Genomic DNA, 23,024 nt, shown 5'->3' on the forward strand with positions numbered 1-23,024 from the left:
TTGAAGTTCTCTTTCTTTCCCTTGCCCTTTTACTTGAAACTAGTGGTCTTGTCAATCATCAACATTTGATGCTTTTCTTGATTTCTACCTTCGTCGATTTCAGCATCATGAAGAGCTCGGGATCGTTTTCGTCATCCCTTGCATATTATAGTTCATCACGAAGTTCCAGTAACTTGGTGATAGTGACTAGAGAACTCTGTCAATCACTATCTTATCTGGAAGATTAACTCCCATTCGATTCAAGCGATTGTAGTACTCAGATATTCTGAGCACCTGCTCACTGGTTGAGCTATTCACCTCCATCGTGTAGGCAAAATACTTGTCAGGGGTCTCATACCTCTCGACTCGGGCATGAGTCTGAAATACAAATTTCAGCTCTTGGAACATCTTATATGTTCCGTGGCGTTCAAAATGTTTTTGAAATCTCAGTTCTAAACCGTAAAGCATGGTGCACTAAACTATCAAGTAGTCATCATACCAAGCTTTGCCAAACGTTCATAACGTCTGCATCTGCTCCTGCAATAGGTCCATCACCTAGTGGTGCATCAAGGACATAATTCTTGTGTGCAGCAATGAGGATAATCCTCAGATCACGGACCTAGTCCGCATCATTGCTACAATCATCTTTCAACATAGTTTTTCTCTAGGAACATATCAAAAATAAACGGGGAGCTACATCGTGAGCTATTGATCTACAACATAGTTATGCAAATACTATCAGGACTAAGTTCATGATAAATTAAAGTTCAATTAATCATATTACTTAAGAACTCCCACTTAGATAGACATCCCTCTAATCATCTAAGTGATCACGTGATCCACATCAACTAAACCATGTCCGATCATCACGTGAGATGCAGCAGTTTTCAATGGTGAACATCACTATGTTGATCATATCTACTATATGATTCACGCTCGACCTTTCGGTCTCAGTGTTCCGAGGCCATATCTGCATATGCTAGGCTCGTCAAGTTTAACCCGAGTATTCTGCGTGTGCAAAACTGGCCTGCACCCATTGTATGTGAACGTAGAGCTTATCACACCCGATCATCACGTGGTGTCTCGGCACGACGAACTGTCGCAACGGTGCATACTGAGGGAGAACACTTGTACCTTGAAATTTAGTGAGAGATCATCTTATAATGCTACCGCCGTACAAAGCAAAATAAGATGCATAAAAAGATAAATATCACATGCAATCAAATAAGTGATATGACATGGCCATCATCATCTTGTTCCTTTGATCTCCATCTCCAAAGCACCGTCATGATCACCATTGTCACCGGCTTGACACCTTGATCTCCATCGAAGCATCGTTGTCGTCTCGCCAACTATTGCTTCTACGACTATCGCTACCACTTAGTGATAAAGTAAAGCAATTACATGGCAATTGCATTTCATACAATAAAGCGACAACCATAAGGCTCCTACCAGTTGCCGATAACATTTACAAAACATGATCATCTCATACAACAAATTATATATCATCACGTCTTGACCATATCATCTCTACTTTGTTGTTGCAAGTTTCACGTGGCTGCTACGGGCTTCTAGCAAGAACCGTTCTTACCTACGCATCAAAACCACAATGATTTTGCATCATGTGTGTTGTTTTAACCTTCAACAAGGACCGGGCGTAGTCACACTCGATTAAACTAAAGTTGGAGAAACAGACACCCACTAGCCACCCGTGTGCAAAGCACGACGGTAGAACGAGTCTGATGAACGCGGTCATGTAATGTCGGTCTGGGCCGCTTCATCCAGCAATACCGCCGAATCAAATTATGACATGCTGGTAAGCAGTATGACTATTATCGCCCACAACTCTTTGTGTTCTACTCGTGCATATAACATCTACGCATAGACCTGGCTCGGATGCCACTGTTGGGGAACGTAGTATTTCAAAAAAATTGCCTATGATCACGCAAGATCTATCTAGGAGAAGCATAGCAACGAGCAGGGAGAGTGTGTACACGTACCCTCGTAGACCGAAAGCGGAAGCGTTTAGTAACGCGGTTGATGTAGTCGAACGTCTTCGCGATCCAACCGATCAAGTACCGAACGCACGACACCTCCGCGATCTGCACACGTTAAGCTCGGTGATGTCCCTCGAACTCTTGATCCAGTTGAGGCCGAGGGAGAGTTTAATCAGCACAACGGCGTGGTGACGGTGATGATGAAGTTACCAGCGTAGGGCTTCGCCTAAGCACTACGACGATATGACCGAGGTGTAAAACTGTGGAGGGGGCACCGCACACAGCTAAGAGATTGTCTGTCGTCCTTTGGGGTGCCCCCTGCCCCCGTATATAAGGAGGGGAGGAGGAGGCCGGCCAACAAGGGGTGCGCCAGGGAGAGGGGAGTCCTACTAGGACTCCAGTCCTAGTAGGATTCGGCCCCACCCTTTTTTCCTTCTACCGGAGGGGGAAAAGGGGAAGGAGAGGGAGTAGGAGAAGGAAAGGGGGTGGCGCCCCCTTCCCAATTCGAATCCGTCCTCCTCCCTTGTGGGGGGCGCACCAGCCCCTTGTGGGCTGGTTAGCTTCCCTCCTATGGCCCATAAGGCCCATATCTTTACCCGGGGGTTTCCGGTAACCTCCCGGTACTCCGAAAAAATGCCTGAATCACTCGGAACCATTCCGATGTCCGAATGCAACCTTCCAATATATGAATCTTTACCTCTTGACCATTTCGAGACTCCTCGTTATGTCTGTGATCTCATCCGAGACTCCGAACAAACTTCGGTACATCAAATCACATAACTCATAATACAAATCGTCATCGAACGTTACGTGTGCGGACCCTACGGGTTCGAGAACTATGTAGACATGACCGAGACACATCTCCGGTCAATAACCAATAGCGGAACCTGGATGCTCATATTGGCTCCTACATATTCTATGAAGATCTTTATCGGTCAAACCGCATAACAACATACGTTGTTCCCTTTGTCATCGGTATGTTACTTGCCCGAGATTCGATCGTCGGTATCATCATACCTAGTTCAATCTCGTTACCGGCAAGTCTCTTTACTCATTCCGTAATACTTCATCCCGCAACTAACTCATTAGTCACATTGCTTGCAAGGCTTATAGTGATGAGCATTACCGAGAGGGCCCAGAGATACCTCTCCGATACACGGAGTGAAAAATCCTAATCTCGATCTTTGCCAACCCAACAAACACCTTCGGAGACACCTGTAGAGCATCTTTATAATCACCCAGTTACGTTGTGATGTATGATAGCACACAAGGTGTTCCTCCGGTATTCAGGAGTTGCATAATCTCATAGTCAGAGGAACATGTATAAGTCATGAAGAAAGCAATAGCAATAAAACTCAACGATCATAATGCTAAGCTAACGGATGGGTCTTGTCCACACTGCTAGGGAAAACCCTAGCAGTAGCGCGTGTTTAATGGCTATCAATAGCGCGGGGAACAACGCTACTAGTAAGGCGCTATAGCTAAAGGTTAGCAGTAGCGTGGGTTAACACACGCTACTGCTATGTCGACTTATTAGTAGCGCTTTCTCCAAAAGAGCGCTACTGGTAATTACTAGTAGAGCTTCTCCTAGCCCGCGCTACTACTATTATTCCGTATTTTACTTCTTTTTTATTTCATGTCGTATTCATACACCTTTATACAAGTTTTCATACAGCAGCAATTTAGAGATTGTTTTTACATCATAATGAGTTGTTACATCACTGGGTGAAAGAACCGTGGACTAGTTTCAAGTGGATGGACATCCACTTGAAACTAATCCGCGGTTCTTTCACCCAATGATATAATAAATATCATCATCATCATCATATCATTAACAACTTATCATCATAATACATCATTGTCATATAACACCTCCTCATGATCATCGTTTTCATCAATGAGACATCACATAGCAAGTTGGTCACTAGTCATAATCACAACTACTCCTCATCATCAACTCTAACACATTGTACCACATAATAAACATATTGTACCTCATAGGACCTACTACATTCTCTTAGGACCTACTATATTCTCTTAGGTAAAATAGCATAAGACAAGATAGCCCCTGACTCTCCATTATGGAGAATGGAGATTATCCTGTCTCCAATTCTTGCCTTTCGCACAATGTTGCTTCCAAGAACCTCCTTACGACTGTCCATACATTTTTTCCATTCTTTGATTACCATGTGTTCACCGGTTTTAGAAATCCGATATGGACAGGTGAGATTCGTAGGATGACCTGGCTGTATGTTCAAAACATCAAGGCGACCATTCTGATACATCAAATGAGGCACACAATCCATCGGGATTTTCTGTTGAAAAAACATAACTTTGTAGTTAGCAATGTAGTTCAGTTTTAGAAGTATGCAAAAGATGCACGAATGTCGTAATAGTAAAAAATCTTACCAGGGAATCTCCATGGAAGTTACCGTGGTTCAACACATGCACTAGTGGCACGTATTGACCATAATTTGGAGGAGTTTGATAATAGGTATTGTAATTCTCAAGATCAAGACAAAATGCGACCAGATGATTTTTCTCCTGATAAGTTAATTCGGAGTCATCGATGTAGTAGGTTCTGTCTACCATATTCCGCACATTGTTTGAAGAATTAAAATAAGCTATCAATGGAAATAAGCTGTCAACTATTTTGAAATAAACAATATAAATTAGTTAATAACTATGTTTGAGAAACTCACATAGCGGTAGAATTGGAAGCGTATCAACAAGGACCCAAATGTCCATATTGTCTTGCTCGATGTCAGGATCACCAAATCCATGGTGACAAGCATATCCTCATAAAAACCATACATCTTGCAAAGTGCTTCCCTATTTGGGCAACCAAAATGGGTTACGCTCTGAGAATTGTACAGATTTACTTCAAAATCCATATCATGATGGGTCCTTAGGTGAATTTTCTTTGTTTCGAAACTTTCATGGTCTTCAAACCCATCCTCTCCAAGACATAGCGTCTTGCATGGCATGGGATAAGCTAGTTGAATTGTAAAAGATGAAAATTACACGTTGAAATAGTTGAAGTCGTGCTTAATTACGAAAAAAACACTTGTCATTGTTGCATACCGTTTTAACATCGAAGGTCTCCTGGAGCTTAATGCTAAAGTGCTGATCTTCGTCCAGGTGAGGCCTGTCGCACAGACCTCGGTCGTAATTGCACTAGTCGCACTCCCCCGGGAGACTTTCATCGTTCGAGTACGACATTTCCCATGTTCACAATTCAAAGATTAAACTTGTACAATTAAATATATGTACTACAAAAACTAAATTAGATCATTATTATTCATCACGGGTTGACTATCGGTCTGTCGAGTCTTTTCTTGAAAACTCTCAGCTCACGTGGTGTATACATTCGACCGTTGATGATGGTCACTCCTCCTTTCGTTCCCAAGTGCATTACACCAAAATGTCTAACACACGGGAACGAAGGAGAAGCGACCCCCACGACAACAGTCGGGATTCTTCGTCCTCTCATATATGGTGGAGACTCTCCCTCACTGATTCCTCTCTGACATTTGCGACCGTCGGTGATGGTCGTTACTCCTCCTTCCTCTAGTGCATAACAAAGGTCTAGCACAAGGAGAAGAAGGAGAAACGACCCCCACGTCAACAGTCGGGATTCTTCGTCCTCTCATATATGGTTGAGCCTCGACAGACTTAAAGTCAACCTGAAATATCGTTTAATTATCTTTCTAGAAAATCCAGGCCACTCGATATTTCCTACATATTCTAGCACAAGTCATGCCAAAATTCACGAAAAATTCCGGCATGACCTTTCCTAAAAAAGGACATATCAAGCGCCTAAAATTTGCCGGAACGGAAATTAATCAACACTCCGGCAAAAGATAGGCCACTCAGAGGTGTAACCTACCAACATGACTGGCCACTTGGGCAAAAATAAACTAGTTCTTACAAAAAATAAACTAGTTCTTACTAAAAATAAACTTACTATAAATAAAAATAATCTAGTTCTTACAAAAAATAAACTAGTTCAACTAGTTATATTAATTTTCTTACTAAAAATACATTAGTTTTATTAATTCAATTAGTTCTTGCTAAAAATAAACTAGATCAACTAGTTCTATTAATTTACTTACTAATTATATTAAACACTTACTAAAAACAGTAAAAAAACTACATTATACAATAGTAAAAAAACTACAGTAAAAAACAGAAAAAAAGGGATGGAGGGAGGAGGGGAAGGGAGGAGGAAGGAGAGAGGAGGAGGGGGAGGAGGCCGGTGGGATCGGAGGAGGGAGGAGGAGGGAGGGGGAGGGGGCGGCCGGAGGAGGAGGAGGGAGGGGCGGTGGGAGGAGGGCTGCCGACGGAGGAGGGAGGAGGGACGAGGGGGCGGTCGGAGGAGGAGGGAGGAGGGGGTGGCCGGAGGAGGAGGGAGGAGGAGGGAGGGGGAGGGAGTACCTCGGTGGAGGAGCAGCGCGGCGGCGGCAGACGACGGGTTCGGCGCGGGCGAGAATGAGTGAGAGGGAGAGTGAGTGAGAGGGTCGGGCGCGTGGTGAGGATAAGGTAAGGTAGTAGTAGCGCGATTTCGTGAAAAGTGCTACTGCTAAGGAACGTAGCAGTAGCGCTGGATAAAGATACGCGCTACTGCTAAGTGGGGCTAGCCATATGCGCCCAGTATAAACATAGCAGCAACGCGTTTTACTATCACGCGCTACTGCTAAATTAGTAGCAGCAGCGCGCTTTCTTTAAACACGCTACTACTAAGTAGCAGTAGCGCAGTACTTTGTCCAGCGCTACTACTAAGATGTTGTGTATAAGGTTTTCCCTAGTAGTGCCATCACATCATTCTCTAATGATGTGATCCCATTCATCAAATGACAACACATGTCTATGGTCAGGAAACATAACCATCTTTGATTAACGAGCTAGTCAAGTAGAGGCATACTAGGGACACTCTGTTTTGTCTATGTATTCACACATGTACTAAGTTTCCAGTTAATACACTTCTAGCATGAATAATAAACATTTATCATGATATAAGGAAATATAAATAACAACTTTATTATTGCCTCTAGGGCATATTCCTTCAATTGGCTCGCTCCATTGTTCCGGAGAACGGAGTCTTAGCCATCTTGCCCCCGAGGCATGGTTTGCAAACATCAAGTGATTCATAATCAAGTGATTTCAAAATCCCATCAGCATGGAGTTTCTTCATGCGCTTTACACCAATATGACCTAAACGGCAGTGCCACAAATATGTTGCACTATCATTATTAACTTTGCATCTTTTGGCATCAATATTATGAATATGTGTATCACTGCGATCGAGATTCAGTAAACTGCTTATATTGGATGTAAGACCATAGAAGGTTTTATTCATGTAAACAGAACAACAATTTATTCTTGACTTAAATTCCAATCATATTCATGCTCAACACAACCACCAAATAACATTTATTTAGGTCCAATACTAATCCCGAAGGTAGAGGGAGTATGCGATGGTGATCTTATCAACCTTGGAATCACTTCCAACACACATCGTCACCTCGCCCTCAACTAGTCTCTGTTCATTTTGTAACTCCTGTTTCGAGTTACTAATCATAGCAACTGAACCAGTATCAAATACCCAGGGGCTACTATGAACACTAGTAAAGTACACATCAATAACATGTATATCATATATACTTTTGTTCACTTTGCCATCCTTCTTATCCGCCAAGTATTTGGGGCAGTTCCGCTTCCAGTGACCATTTCCTTTGCAGTAGAAGCACTCAGTTTCAGGCTTGGGTCTAGCTTTGCGCTTCTTCATGGGAGTGGCAACTTGCTTGCCATTCTTCTTGAAGTTCCCTTTCTTTCCCTTGCAATTTTACTTGAAACTAGTGGTCTTGTCAACCATTAACACTTGATACTTTTATTGATTTCTACCTTCGCCAATTTCAGCATTGCGAAGAGCTCGGGAGTCGTTTTCTTCATCCCTTGCATATTATAATTCATCATGAAGTTCCAGTAACTTGGTGATAATGACTAGAGAACTCTGTCAATCACTATCTTATCTGGAAAATTAACTCCCACTTGATTCAAGCGATTGTAGTACTCATACATTCTGAGCACATGCTCATTGGTTGAGCTATTCTCCTCCATCTTGTAGGCAAAATACTTGTCAGAGGTCTCATACCTCTCGACTCAGGCATGAGTCTGAAATACCAATTTCAACTCTTGGAACATCTTATATGCTCCTTGCTGTTCAAAACATTTTTGAAGTCCCGGTTCTAAGCTGTAAAGCATTGTGCACTAAACTATCAAGTAGTCATCATACGGAGCTTGTCAAACGTTCATAACGTCTGCATCTGCTCCTGCAATAGTTCTGTCACCTAGCGGTGCATCAAGAACATAATTCCTCTGTGCAGCAATAAGGATAATCCTCATATCACGGACCTAGTCCCCATCATTGCTACTATCATCTTTCAACTTAATTTTCTCTAGGAACATAAAGAAAAACGAGGAAGCTATACGCGAGCTATTGATCTACAACATAGATATGCAAATACTATCAGGACTAAGTTCATGATAAATTAAAGTTCAATTAATCATATTACTTAAGAACTCCCACTTAGATAGACATCCCTCTAGTCATCTAAATGATCACGTGATCCATATCAACTAAACCTTGTCCGATCATCACGTGGTGTCTCGGCATGATGAACTGTAGCAACGGTGCATACTCAGGGAGAACACTTATACCTTGAAATTTAGTGAGGAATCATCTTATAATGCTACCGCCGTACTAAGCAAAATAAGATGCATAAAGGATAAACATCACATGCAATCAAAATATGTGACATGATATGGCCATCATCATCTTGTGCCTTTGATCTCCATCTCCAAAGCACCGTCATGATCTCCATCGTCACCGGCTTGACACCTTGATCTCCATCGTAGCATCGTTGTCGTCTCGCCAACTATTGCTTCCACGACTATCGCTACCGCTTAGTGATAAAGTAAAGCAATTACATGGCAATTGCATTTCATACAATAAAGCGACAATCATAAGGCTCCTACCAGTTGCCGATAACATTTACAAAACATGATCATCTCATACAACAATTAATATCTCATCACGTCTTGACCATATCACATGACAACATGCCCTGCAAAAACAAATTAGACGTCCTCTACTTTGTTGTTGCAAGTTTTACGTGGCTGCTACGGGCTTCTAGCAAGAACCGTTCTTACCTACGCATCAAAACCACAACGATTTTTCGTCAAGTGTGTTGTTTTAACCTTCAACAAGGACCGGCCGTAGTCAAACTCGATTCAACTAAAGTTGGAGAAACAGACACCCGCCAGCCACCTGTGTGCGAAGCACGTCGGTAGAACCAGTCTCATGAATGCGGTCATGTAATGTCGGTCCAGGCCGCTTCATCCAACAATACCGCCGAATCAAAGTAAGTCGTTGGTGGTAAGCAGTATGACTATTATCGCCCACAACTCATTGTGTTCTACTCGTGCATATAACATCTACGTATTTTTCAGTTTTATCAGTTGGTGTTACCTCATTCATTATTACTAAACCACATCAGTGGTTACGTCTTGTAGAAAACTACCTTGAGCATGTTTAGAACATGATGTGTCAATGTGTCATATTCATGCAATTTGTTTGCTTGTTTTGCAGCTGAAAAAGCATGTGGTAACAATCGATGGCTATAAGGAAGGCCTGTCAGCAACATATTAGCGTAAGAATATGTGGCAGTGCAAGAGCATTTCAGCTATACTCCCAGGTTTGAATGCAATTGTGTTCTCACTAACTTATTTAATATAATTTTACCACACCTTGTACTTGACTTCAATTATTTCCTTCGATGGTCCATGCCCAACGTCTCTTGATCACTCAGTTCTGATTGTGCTATATGGGTCTTAAGGTGGCAGTAATTACTGTATTTTGAAAAAATCTTGGGGGTAATATGGGTCCGAAACACTGGCACGTGTCAGGTATCTATGGTACAAAACTTGATGGCATCGTTCCCTACATCATTGCTTGAAGTCTTATTTGAGGTTTCATCATGTTTTTGTGATTTAGAAGCTGACCTGCCTGAAAGCTTGATAAGGTTACACTTGACACATGCTCTAGAATTATTTTCCTTCCATCTTTATTTTTGTTCATTCCCATTTCAGCTTCTGTACGTACAGACTATGATATAGCTTTGTAAGTTAATCGGGTTACCAACGCGTAAACATATACGAAATCAGATAAATGCTTTGTATCGTGATGATTATTAGATTTCTTTTAGCCCTTTTACCTGAAACCAGAAAAATACTTTGTATCGTGACGATTATTGGATTTCTTTTAGCCCTTTTATCTTAAACCAGATAAATACTTTGTATCGTGACGATTATTGGATTTCAAGATCTTTTAGCCCTTTTACATAATCTTCTACTTCTGCACATATATAAATCGCTGTAGTCACATATCATCTTCTATTTTCTATTATCCATGATAAGAAGCTATATAATGTTAATCCGAATTAGTACTAATATATAATTTTAGTAGTCCACATAACCAAAATTAGTACTAATATATATTTTATTATGCAGATATAGAGTTGGCTTTCGTAGAATAAAATAAGATTCAAGAGGTAAGGATCTTGAACAAAGCAATTGCACTGTAAGGCAGCTTATACTTCTTTTTCCTGGCTACACTCCGAAGACAAGACTGCAGTACATGCCCATATTACTACATTATTAAATAATAATTGCTGATTTTGTTTAAATAAGAGTATTTTTCCTGCAATTACTCTATGCAGCAACCTAACTACTATAGTGTCTCACTTTTGAGAATAGAATTTGAGCGCCATCAAACATTGTGTATTGATTTGATTTATATATTTTTGCAACATTTATTTGTACTCTACACTATGTAAATCTCACATGTTTTACAATTGAGACGTGCGTTGCACGTGCACACTAACTAGTGGTAAAAAAGAGAGAAAGTTGCACCATCGTATCTGTGATTAGGAGGAGGAGGAATAAATTAACTCATGCATGGGTAAAAGACGTTTGCACCCATCGACAATAATCTTTATTTTTTGCGAGTGCAATAGGCAATAATCAACTACTAATTTTATGTCAGGAACTAAATTACATTATGTTTGCACATATGCTAAATTTGCGTATATTTACCATTAAACACACAACATTGATGTAATTTTTATGACTTCGGATTATACTTCCATGTGTTTGTTGGCGAAAGTTTGTCCATAAAATAAACACTATCAATCAGATCAACTTACTCCAAATCATAGTCATGTCCTAATCTCTACATCGTGGTCTCAAATGACGCCTCTTTCTTTTGTCATCGGTGGTTGTTGTCCCATGACATAGTTCCTCGATCTACCAACCATGACAGAATTGGTATTTTTTCCCCGTTGCAACGCATGAGCATTTGCACTAGTGAGGCTAACTGCATCGCTTGGATACATAGCAGTTCGCGTCTGGGCCAACTCACTGGCAGACATCAAAACGACTTGTGTTTGTAATCCGCTAGTAAAAATCCAAAAAAAGTAGCGCGCTAGTAAAAATCCAAAAAAAATAACGACGCGCTTAATGATTGACCTCACACGACCTCAGTGTCCAGACCACGTGATGATAGCCACTCGAACAAACATGCATCCTAGTGACCGATAACCAGCGCGAATATTTCAGAACGTACTGCAGCGTCAGAATCGAAACATTTTCTGTTTTTTCTAAACTTAATTGAAGATTGTTAACAATTATGAAATGCTGAATATTTTTGGAAACATTAACAATTTAAAATCCTGAAGAATTATTTCAAATGCAAACAATTTTTCAACATTCCATACATTTTTAAAACGGGAGCATTTTTTGAAATTCCTTAACATTAAAATAAATATAAATTTTAATAAAACAAGATCATTTTTAAAATTAGTGAACAATTTTTGAAAACCGGTACATGTTCTGAACATTCTTTTTTATAGGAAACGTGAACATTATTTTTTATATGCGAACCTTTTTTTTGAATTAGTGAACATCTCACTAAAACACAAATATTTTTTGAATTTACAACATTTTTTCAAACGCGAACATTTTCTAAAATCTCAAACAATTTTAATAACATATTTTTCTGAAACAATGGTAACATTTTTTGATTTTTTTTAAAATTCAGAACGAGAACAAATTGAAAGTTCCGAATATTTTTTCAAACCGGAACAAAAATTTGGAATCCTGAATATTTTTTGAAAATTGTAGAAAAATAAAGTTCTAAATATTTTACGAAAATTTTGAACGAAATAAATAAATAAAGTTAAACTTGTAATGAAAAAAAAAGAAAAAGAAACAGGAAACAAAAAGAGAAAAGGAACAGAAAAAGAAAAATAGAAACGTAACACAGTAAAAACGGAAACAGGCTAGCCCAGTAGTGGCCCTGTGCGAAGCCCTAACTATTTTCCGCGCCGTGCAGGAAATATGGTTCCCCCTGCTCATAGCGGCAAATGGACGTTAAATCGCACGGCGTGCACCGTATGGGCCAGGCCAATTTTTTTACTTCATTTTAATGTCTATTATTAACATGTACACATGAATGTTTCTTAAAAAAACATGTAACATGAATATTTTTTGGAAAAAATGTTTATGTAAATACTGTATGTTCACATATTTAAGAAAATGTTCAAGCAATTTAATATATGTTCATATATTTAAAAAATGCTCACTCAACTAAGAAAGTATTCTTGAACTAAAAAGGGTTCATGCATTTTAAGAAAAATAAAAATAAAATTGTTCACACCTTTTACAAAAAAAATACTGTGTAATTCTAAAACTTTGTCAAATATTTTCAAAATGTTCTATAAAAAGTGTTGATGTCTTTGGACAAAATGGTTCGTGTAATTTTAAAAAGTGTTTGTGTATTTAGCTAGTAATTCATCATGCGGCAAATATTAGCCACCAACACCTTAGTCCTTTATCCCCCTTAGGCCATGTTAACTCAGGAGAGACTCAACATTTTCTTTTAGGAATTTGTTGATCTTAAATATTCTTTTAACATGAATTGTTTCATCTGGTAGCATAGTGATATTGACAACAAAAAAGGTATGATAGCGATAAGTCTGACGATAATACTGTTTTCTTTTTTGCCAGCAGGAGCTTTAACAGCAAGCAGAACACTGTATGCAATGTCTATACCAGTACCCATATGAGCAACACCATTGTTAAAACTATTTAATGGTACAATTGAAGTGTCCTGGACAGATAGTTGGGAGGAGTTAAGTAGACCTTTTTTTCTTATATAATCAAATTAAAAAAATCAAAACAGTTCAGCGGCAGGTTGGCAGTTCAAAACAAGTGAGCAGCAGCAGAAACATCATAGGCCTTCCGGAGGTCAGGTTAGTCCATCTTGAGAACAGGCCGTTTCAGATTCAACTCAAGCTGGGAGCGCAAGTTTTGCACGAAATCGCCCTTGTAGTTGCCACCCTCGAGCAGAACTTCCTTGAGGCTTCCCAGAAATGCTAGCCCAGAAAACGAAACACCGGGGGCTTCTTCAAACTGATCACCATTTTCTTCCGAAACGACTTCTTCCTTGGGCTGATCATAGTACTGCAGCAGCTCAAGCTTAGGGGCTGCTCCCTTGTCAAAACGCACAGATTTTAGATTACCTGGGGAACTCAGCTCCAGGACCATTAGGGTCTGGAATGCACCCTGCTGGAAATGAAGATGGACCTCTTTGCCCTCGAACGACTCTTTTCGTAGACGCAGGATGGCTAGGTTCGGTAGACTCCCAAGGATCTGTATGGCGGCATCATGTTTCTCAATCCTGGAACTCCGCAGCTTGAGCTTGGCCAGATTTTTTAGCCCACCGTTGATCCATGCCGGCAATTCGACCAGGTTACCATACAGCTTCAGACTCACTAGGTTTTCCAGAGGTGAGGAGAGGCCATCCAAGCAGCCAGATAAACCCGGCTTACCCTCCGACTGCACCAGCAGCGTCTCTAGGCTGCTGAGGTTAGCCAGTGCTGAACATAGCTCTCCGCCGTTGCTCTTGTCCACGCCAGTCACTCCCAGCTTGCGCAGCCCGGTGAGACTAGCCAACTCTCGCAGGGTGGCCTTCCTCCTTGAGACGTTCACGACACCCAGTGTCTGCAAAGCTTTGAACCTGTGGATCCCTCTGGGCATCTCAACGCCACGTGAGCACCGGCGTGTCGCCAGCATCGGCAGAAAGGAGCAGCAGCACGCAGTGCAGACGTCGCGCCTGTTTGTGTCCCCGTCAATGCCCATGCAACCCTTCAGGAGGTGTGGCGCGCAGCATGCCACGCAGAACCCCACTGAGGAGCAGGTCAGGATGCATAGCTTGTTCCTCGTCAGCTTCGGGACCTCATTTGGATACTCTTGATAGACAGGTTCATCGTTGTTCCCGACGCCCCTGGCATGAACGTGCTGTAGCTTCCTGAGCTTGATGATGTTCTTTGGCAGCTTGATTATGTTTGTGCCTGTGATATCTAGTGTTTGGAGCTGCCTCAGGTTACCCAAAGAACCTGGCAGGTGATAAATTCCATGACATCCTCTCAGGGAAAGGTATCTCAGGTGGAAAAGCTTCCCAATGTGCTCAAGATGATGATCAACCAGACCTGAAGTGCTTTCCAAGTCCAGCACCCGAAGCAACCTCATCTTGTCAGAAATGAAGAATGACCTCCACTTCCCAAAAATTGTTATGGATCTGACTCGAGACAAGTCAATTGTACTCTCAAATTCACTCTCATCTCCTTTCCAGTTATTGCTTACAGAGAGGTGACGTATTGTGCCCTGGCTGTTTGAGGTACAACCTTCCTCCAATCTGAAAACAAGATTTTCTTCCATTGACTTTGAGATGCCAATTTCACGAATAACATCATGGAGTTGGCAAGAGTCAACCACTTTTCTACTATGGCTTGAACTCCGGGATGGCAGGATCATGCTCCTGCTTATGAGGTCCATGAAGTAGCTTTCTGCTATTTCAGAGGAAGACTTGCCGCGCACCGGTCTCGAGTAACCCTCGGCGATCCAACGCCGCACCAAACGTGTTAGACTAATTTTGTAGCCTTCAGGAAATATTGCCAGATACAAGAAACAAGCCTTGAGATGATAGGGTAAACCATCATAGCTTTTGAGAAGCACTGTTCTTATGGTGTCAAGCTCTGTATTCATTTCCAACTCACTACTAAGATTCTCATTCAGTTTTCTCCACTCCATGACAGTTTTTGGTTGGTTTGCCAAGAAGCCGCCTATGGCGACTATTGCAAGAGGAAGACCACTGCACTTTTTCAAGATCTGTTCTGCTTGTTCAACCAACTCAGGGTACTGCAGATGCAAACATTCATTTTCCTTGAATACCTGAAATTTGTATACACAAAATCCTTATCACCAAATTTTTAGCGGTGCACATCTGATCATGCAGCAATTCATAGTATATACAACACTGGTTAGGTGGATAAGACAGAGTAAAGTCTACCCTGTGGATAATATATATGAAATTGGAAGCTGAAAATAAGATAAAAATTAGCAATTTGGTTTCCATAAGACTACAGAATGTCCAAAATGGCTAGATTTTGAACTAAAAGGTATGTAAATAATAGCATGTGATCTATGAAATGAAATTCAAACAAAATAACTGAAATGTGGAACACAAATAAGTCTGGTTGATGGATAAAATTCAAACAAAAATTAACCGTGAAAGCCAAGAAAATGATAGCACTTTGATTTCTATTCGATGACATGAAATACATAGTGACGGAGGACCAGTAAGCAACATCCTTTAGATACATCAAAAACATGCATTGGCTTGACAGTTACTCCTACTAGGCATTAGTAGAACATAAATGAGTTGAATGAATCTATAGCCACTGGCGAGGTTCATAAAGATTTTGGCGGCAGTAGGCAAGAATAATGAATGGGTATAATGTGTACAAGGGCATGCATGAGAATGTGATATATGTGGGAGGGAGAGTACTTAAGGAGGCAAAAGAATGTTGTACTGCAACAATAAGGATGTCATGGCTAGAACACTAAGGTTGTAAGCAATACATCATCCCAAGTTAAAATGTCATTTCCGTTGTGCAGAAGAATACATATACTGATATACACTATTAGAAGGGTCAAGCTACGACAAAAGCCAGTGAGAGTAAATGCTTTAGCAATTTTTGCATGAAATAAATTAGAAAGTTTTGTAGGTTAGGAACTTAGGATAAATAGTACCATGGTTAATGTAAATTTCAAATGAAACAAATGGAGAATTATCATGACTTCTTCAAGTACCTTTTTTGTGAAGACGACAAGTGCATTCTTCTTAGTAAGACCTTTGAGCTTGTACACATTTTCTACTTTCTTTGAACAATGATTGGCAATATTCTCTTCTCTTGTGGTGACTATGATTCGACTAGCATTTTCTGTACAAGGTAAACTTTTCATTATGATGTCCAATTCAGTGGTAGATGACAAGTCGTCGAGAACAATCAACCACCTCTTTTCTTCCAAAAGACTTCCCAGCTCAGCCTCCAGCTTTTCAACCGACCACGGCAATGTTTTCCTCACTTTGCCCAATGAACAGACCGTACCATTCTCTTCAGAAGTTTCTGTTACCACTAGCTGCATAATTAAACTCCTAAGGAACTGCACTTGATTGAAAGGCCTCATGATTGTGACGCAAGCACGTTTCTTAAATGTGTCACTGAGTTCTTGGCTTTCACAGATATCTTTGACTAGAGCAGTTTTCCCGATACCACCCATTCCCCACACAGAGATAACCTGAACTTCTTTGTTCACTGGATCCACAATTAGTTGGAGGATGTCAATTTTTTCTGTCACCCTCCCAACAACTTCAGATTCCTTCAGAAGAGCCGTCCTCGACAGGATGCGACTGAGGCTCCTCATGACCGCATTCTGTCCAGTGGTGGCATCTTTAGCTTGATCACCAGCTGGTATCTCACTTGTGGGCACCAAAGAGTTTGTTCTATTAGTAGTAACAATGGCAGTTGTGTTTGAGCTTGACTCTGGCTCCATTGGATCTGATCCACCTTGAGGGCTCTAAACACAAGCAAGCAAAAACATTAGGTATTGTACATTGTTTCATTACCAGTACTTTATCTCGCAATCAATATGAGAGTATGTAACTAAGGTCATTTGGCCAATCACTTACTCCCTCCGATCCATATTAGTTGTCACTCAAACAGATGTATCTAGCAATGAAATATGTCTAGATACATCTATTTCAGTGACTATTAATATCGATCGGAGAGAGTATAATAATTTAAAGTAGAAGATATTATGTGGCCTTTACAGCAAAATTAAGCATGTCACGTTGTCACATGAATGAGTTTGATGTTTTTTTAGCATAGAATATATATATTACCTTGTGGTAGAAAACATAGAGAGTTTGATCAGTGGATAATTGCTTGAGCTCTGAAACTCGATATTTCCGGCCGACACATAAGCTTGCAACTTCAACTTGTTGTGTAGCCACAATGATCCGGTTTCCATTGCTGCTGGCAGGAAAGTAAGTTCTAATCCAGTCCCAATCTTCAATGCTACACAGGTTGTTAAGAACAATCAGGTAACTCTTCTTATTCACATACTCAGTGAACTTGTCTACCAGATCTTTTTGCTTCATCATCAGCATCTTCTTGAGAACTTCAGCCCCTGTAGCGCTTGCACATTCTGGACAACTTTGTCCCTCAGCTGCTGATTCTGAAATAGAAGAATATCCATAGAACTGCCTCATAATGCTTTGCATAAACATGATCGGGTCGAAAGGATGCGTAAGCTTGACCCAGGCACGGCAGTCAAACTTATCCGAATCATCATACACCTTCCTTATCACGGACACCTGCCCAAGAACACCACATGTTCCCCACACCGCGATCACCCTAAGATCCTTCCCCTGCTCCTTGCTGATGAGTTGCGCGAGATCTACCCTGGGCTTCATTGCTCGCCTCGCTTCATCGACGCCATACATTGTAGCACTGGCCTTACTGCCTGCAGCGTACTGCTCGGCGGCCGTGGCCACGGACTTCGAGCCAGCGGCAGGGCCCTTGATGAGGTGGTAGCGCAGGTTCCTCTGGCTGACATCCTCGACCTTGGCTCGGAGATCCTTCATCTGCACGGCCACATGGCGCCGGTCAAGCAGCGTCCTCAGGATGTGCCACCAATAGGACGGCTTCTCAAGATGAACGGCAAAGTCCTGGAGGCAGTCCTCCACATCGTAGCCCAGGTCGCGGACCTGCTTCACCCAGGTCTTGACCACCTTGTTGTCGTCTCGGTCGTCGTGAGCAACCATCAGGAACGACTGCATCATCTCAAGCTCGTCCCTGATGAAGGCCTGGTCGCGCTGCACTCCCAGCTGCAGCGCCACCTCCTCTGCAACGGCAGATTGGGCGTAGCTAACAGCTCCGTTCACCACGGACTTGCCCACGCTCAGCACCGTCGCCTCCATTGCTCCAACTCTCCTCTCCTGTTCACTCCTATTGCTATTGTGTGGATCTGAGATAAAAATGCTGAACTGGACAAAATGCTCAGTGTGGATCCAATGGAGTAGCTGTGCGCGGATCTATTCACAGGAGCAGACAGGTAACCAATAGTAGTACAGAAGAGGGGTTGTTGGGAACAATAAATATATCAGTCCTTGCAGCTTGAAGACCATATGAAATAAATTACGCACAGGAGGGGTTGTTGGGACAGTAAATTTCTCATCAAGCCCTTGCATCTTGAAGACCATATGAAATAAATTACCCATGTGAGGGGTTGCTGCCTTGTTGGGACCTGACCCAAGCATGCGAGCTCATTTGCCAATGAACCGTCCTTGCAAGAATTTGATTAGCTGTACTAGCTAGTGAGAACATGACAGACTGAGGATGCCTCAGCTCAGCAGTCCTATCTGCACGGGCACACTTTTTCAGTAAGAGAGCAAAGACAGTTGCATGCTGTTTATTAGGGCTAGTTGTAGCTGCTAAGTGCTAACCTTTGTAACTGATCTGGTTGTTAGTACTCTGCAACCATGTAAGGACTTCTTTACTAATTATAAATGAAAATGACAAACAATAGGGGGTTTCCCTACTGTAAATGGTCAAAAAAAAAATGTTGTTTATTAGAGCTGGCCGGCTAGAGTACTTTGTTTAGATACTATATTGCTAAGACTACTAATGGTTGCATATTGGAGCTAATCCCATCATTAGTAACAACTTGAGCCTCTAATGGTTATTCTACTTGTATCCAGTTTTTGATATTACCAAACAAGTCATTTCTTCATCAAGGAAGAAACTGTTTTACTCTCCTCTTTCTTTTGAATTTTCCATTTTCACATCACCACAAATAATTAAGTATCCTAAAAACAACAAAATTATCCAAGCTTTGCAGAGTTCACTTGGCCATGCTCACAACCCAGTTTTATAGAATAAACTTCAACTTTGTTGGTTTCTGGCTCGAGGCATGACGCCTTTGAACTGTAATTTGTGCACTTTCATTCAAAAGTGTAAAAATGGTTGGAGAAGCCAACTGACATAAACACAACAAACTCAGTTTCACACAAAAAATATAAAGCAGCTAGTACCAAACATTATAAGGTGCGAACTTACATTGCAAGAAACCAGATATGGAATGATGATCGTATATCCAAGATGCAGGTGGGGAGCAAACCAAGCGTATTAATGTCACACGCCATGCTACCCGACAATGTAACTCCTTTCCCACAAAGCAAGGGTCTTGTAATTGCTTCCCGTAGCATCACTCAAAGATCATGTTTTAGAATGGATGTATCAAGATGCCACAAAGGGGCCTACCAAACGCAAACAGAAAATGCAAAGTAAATCAGTCAAATATGTAAAAGGAATGGCAGGCAGATATTTCTCAAGTAAGGCAACAGGAGAACCCATTCACCTAATGTAAGGACGGACCGGGATAACAGAGTGCCAGTAACTCAATATTGCACTACTCAAAAGTCAGAAAAAAGTATATATGTTTGATAAGAAAAGGTTAACAAAAGAAAATATGTAGTTATATACAGTAGGCCCAAAGATCAATGTACACTTCCGAGACTCCTGTTGCGCATTATCATGTACTCAGATGAAACATCAAAGGTATGGCATGGGCCTCATTCGGCAATAAATTTTCACACTTCGATGCATGTATAGTAAATAATCAGTTTCTCATCAAGCCCTAGCAACTTGAAGACCGTAAAGTAAGAACAAGGATCGATGCATATGAAACAAATTACTTATTTGAAAAATAAGTCGACTGACTAAATGATGACATGCATCTTCACATTCAAAGATCACAACGGAAAATATGGCCAATAATGTCAAGCCAGACAGATGAAATATGCACTTCATCATTTAGGCCATGACCTTTCCTTTTCGTCTGCATTTCATTTGACTCCAAAACCAGTCTGTGTGTAGTGCCTTAGCATGTTACAGTCTTGCTCACTGATACAACTAGAGGACACAATCAACACTCCTGAGCCCTGAAGGAATCTGTAAATGCAGAATTTTAGGGCATGAGAGAGGGACGTCTGATAATTCTTCATCTTGCACTCGAATTTATTAATGGTTCGCTGTGTGAAGTTTTGCAGCAAGCAGAACTGTATTTGAATTTTGAACAATCCCTTTGATGGTTATTTTTGGCCGAAGTCCGGCCCCTTTGATGGTTGTGATTGTATGATTTTCCATGAAGATTTATCTATTCTTAATTTTCTGAAACAAACCATAACTTCTATGTACGGCACGACATCCACTATTCTTCTGCATGGTATGGATTCAGTTATTATGGCAAGTCCCTTCGTTGGCCTGGAAAATAAGCATGTTGAAAGGGAAATGTATGTCCCAGATCAAAGGATATTCCCCATCCCACAGGCTCGAGAAGCACATCTAACACTAATGATAAAACTGCTGCACAAAGTCCTAGCACAGAACGCATACCCCTACATACATAAATGATATACCTGAGGAAACATTATAAAGTGATCTCCTTATTCAACACCCAGAATGTATAATGCACTGAGACAATATGCAGAACACCGCACATCCATAATAGTGTTGTAGGAATGCTACAGAAGATTAAATAATTGAGTGTCTGATCTCAACCATCATAGACCTGTACTCTGATTAATAGAGTTCCCACTTACAGAAGATGTAATTTCAAAATAATACAAAGAATGCATCTATTACTTGAGTTTCAGGCATTGTGAATCCAAGCCTTGCAGACTTCACTTTACCATGTCAATTACTCTGTTTCCTAAAATGAACTTCAACTTTGCTGGTTTCAGGCTCGAAACACAACACCTTTGATGTACTTTATGCACCTTTAAAGCAAGTGTAAAATATGCTTGGAGAAGCGAGCTCACATAAACATGACAAACTAAGAGTCTCAAGAAAAATATAGAGCAGCGTGCACCAAGTATTATGAGTTGTGAACTTACGTTCGCAAGCAATCAGATACGGAATAATGATTGCATCTCCAAGAACGCAGGTGGGGAGCAAATTAAGAATGACAATCACACGCCGTGCTGCCGTATCATGTAGTTCTCTTCTCAGACAAAACAAGGGCCTTGTAATTACTTCCCATAGCATCGCTGAAGTCATGGTTTAGATTTGATGGATCCAGGTGCCACAAAAGGGCCCTACCACTGTACCACACACAAACAGAAACTGCAAAGCAAATCATTAAAATATGTACAAGAAATGGCAGGCAGCCTTTTCTCAAGTCAGGCAACAGGAAAATCATCACCTAATGCAAGCACAAATAACGGTAGGTAACAGAGTGCCAACAAGTCAGTATTTTACTACTCAGAAAACAGTAAAAACTTTTGAGGAGAGAGGGTTAACAAACGAAAATACATGCCCAAGACCAAAAGATCAATGTAACACTTCCAGGATTCTCATTGCGCATTAACATGTATTGCCATATTTTCCCATATCATGTCCACAGCCAAAACATTATTAGAGTCTAGAAGACAGCACAAGTGCACAACACTGACGAATATTGCACTACATCCTTAAATTCCATTAGCTATAGGTCATGAACGCTAGTACTACTTTGGCCTATGTATAACTGTCCCAAAGCATACCTGCATGAGGCTGAGCCATCACTGGGAAGCACTTGATAAGATAGATGAGCTGTTACATTACATCCAGAGCAACTGTACCCATTTCATATATGGTTTCTCCATCTTCTATGTAATATGGCGAAGGAAAGAGGGGATAACAGCACCATTTTCACGACAGCGTGCAACAGATCATACGAATGCCCCGCAACTTCCCACTGCACAAGAAAAAAAAAATCACAAAACATCAACACTAACGCAGGAAAAATAGCATACTATTGACCCACATACTGATGGGGTAAACAGAATTTTGAGGCAAACGCTGAACCGCAGAGAGTTGAACGGGTGATACCGCCGCACCATATTCGATTTCGTTTAGCACTGAGAGCATTGGCATGGCATGGCCTTGCCTGACAGCTAAGCGGCCTAACTGCATCCAGTTCGGAGAGAAGAGAACACGATCCCCTAATTTCTAGACACGAGCGGTCAGGCTCGCGGCGAAGGCGGAGCTCCAGACGCATAGCGTATCAGCGCCGCCTGCGGTCGGTCGAAGCACGCGAGGGAGATCGCGGCGTCGGGGACCCTGGAGGCGAATGCGGAGGCGGCGGCGCTAGGGTTGAGGGATGAGGTGGAGGCAGAGAGTGGGTCGCCGGCGGGGGAGATGGGGTGGAGGAGGCGGGAGGCTACCTCGGCGAGCAAGTGGGTGGAGTAGACACCATTTTTCGCGGGGGGGGGGGCGGGAGATGTGGGGGTTTGCCGCCGCGACGGCGACGGCGACGGCGAGCAGTTTGGGAAGAGACAGGTGGGTTTCTGGGCTTTCGCTGGAAATGGGCTAATATGAAGATCTGGGCTTTACAACGAGACCAGTGGGCGCGGGCGTCTGTTTATTTTTTCATTCTTTTTCCGTTTCTTTTTTCTTGTTTTCCTTTTTAACGAAATTTGAAAAATGTTCGTGAAATTTTAAAAATTACAAATTCGAAAAATATTCATGAATACACAAA

The 23,024-nt window shown here is 41.5% G+C and overlaps 1 protein-coding gene across 3 annotated transcripts; it reads right to left on the reverse strand.

The window, feature by feature from the left end:
• Window positions 1-13,069: 13,069 nt before the first annotated feature.
• Window positions 13,070-22,710, reverse strand: LOC109770881 (disease resistance protein Pik-2). 3 transcript variants are annotated; one of them, XM_020329598.4, is made up of 6 exons: window positions 22,048-22,710; window positions 21,400-21,628; window positions 19,562-19,761; window positions 17,344-18,864; window positions 16,251-17,018; window positions 13,070-15,329 (listed from the first exon to the last, which is right to left on the reverse strand). In XM_020329598.4, exons 4-6 carry the CDS (start codon window positions 18,421-18,423, stop codon window positions 13,350-13,352), a joined length of 3,828 nt encoding a protein of 1,275 aa, XP_020185187.1. In that variant the 5' UTR covers window positions 18,424-18,864; window positions 19,562-19,761; window positions 21,400-21,628; window positions 22,048-22,710; the 3' UTR covers window positions 13,070-13,349. The 3 variants fall into 3 exon arrangements, with proteins under 3 accessions (XP_020185187.1, XP_045087691.1, XP_045087690.1); XM_045231756.2 differs by having other exon boundaries at window positions 19,562-20,455; XM_045231755.2 differs by having other exon boundaries at window positions 19,562-21,628.
• Window positions 22,711-23,024: the final 314 nt, after the last annotated feature.

This window comes from Aegilops tauschii, chromosome 7 (genome assembly GCF_002575655.3).
Source record: "Aegilops tauschii subsp. strangulata cultivar AL8/78 chromosome 7, Aet v6.0, whole genome shotgun sequence".
Taxonomy (NCBI): Eukaryota; Viridiplantae; Streptophyta; class Magnoliopsida; order Poales; family Poaceae; genus Aegilops; species Aegilops tauschii.

Coding starts and splice junctions, on each gene's coding strand:
- LOC109770881 (XM_020329598.4), bottom strand. CDS start 18,423: ATGGAGGCGACGGTGCTGAGCGTGGGCAAGTCCGTGGTGAACGGAGCT. Junction 17,019..17,343: donor TCTATGTTTTCTACCACAAG/GTAATATATATA, acceptor GCTTGTGTTTAG/AGCCCTCAAGGTGGATCAGA. Junction 15,330..16,250: donor TTGTCGTCTTCACAAAAAAG/GTACTTGAAGAA, acceptor TACAAATTTCAG/GTATTCAAGGAAAATGAATG.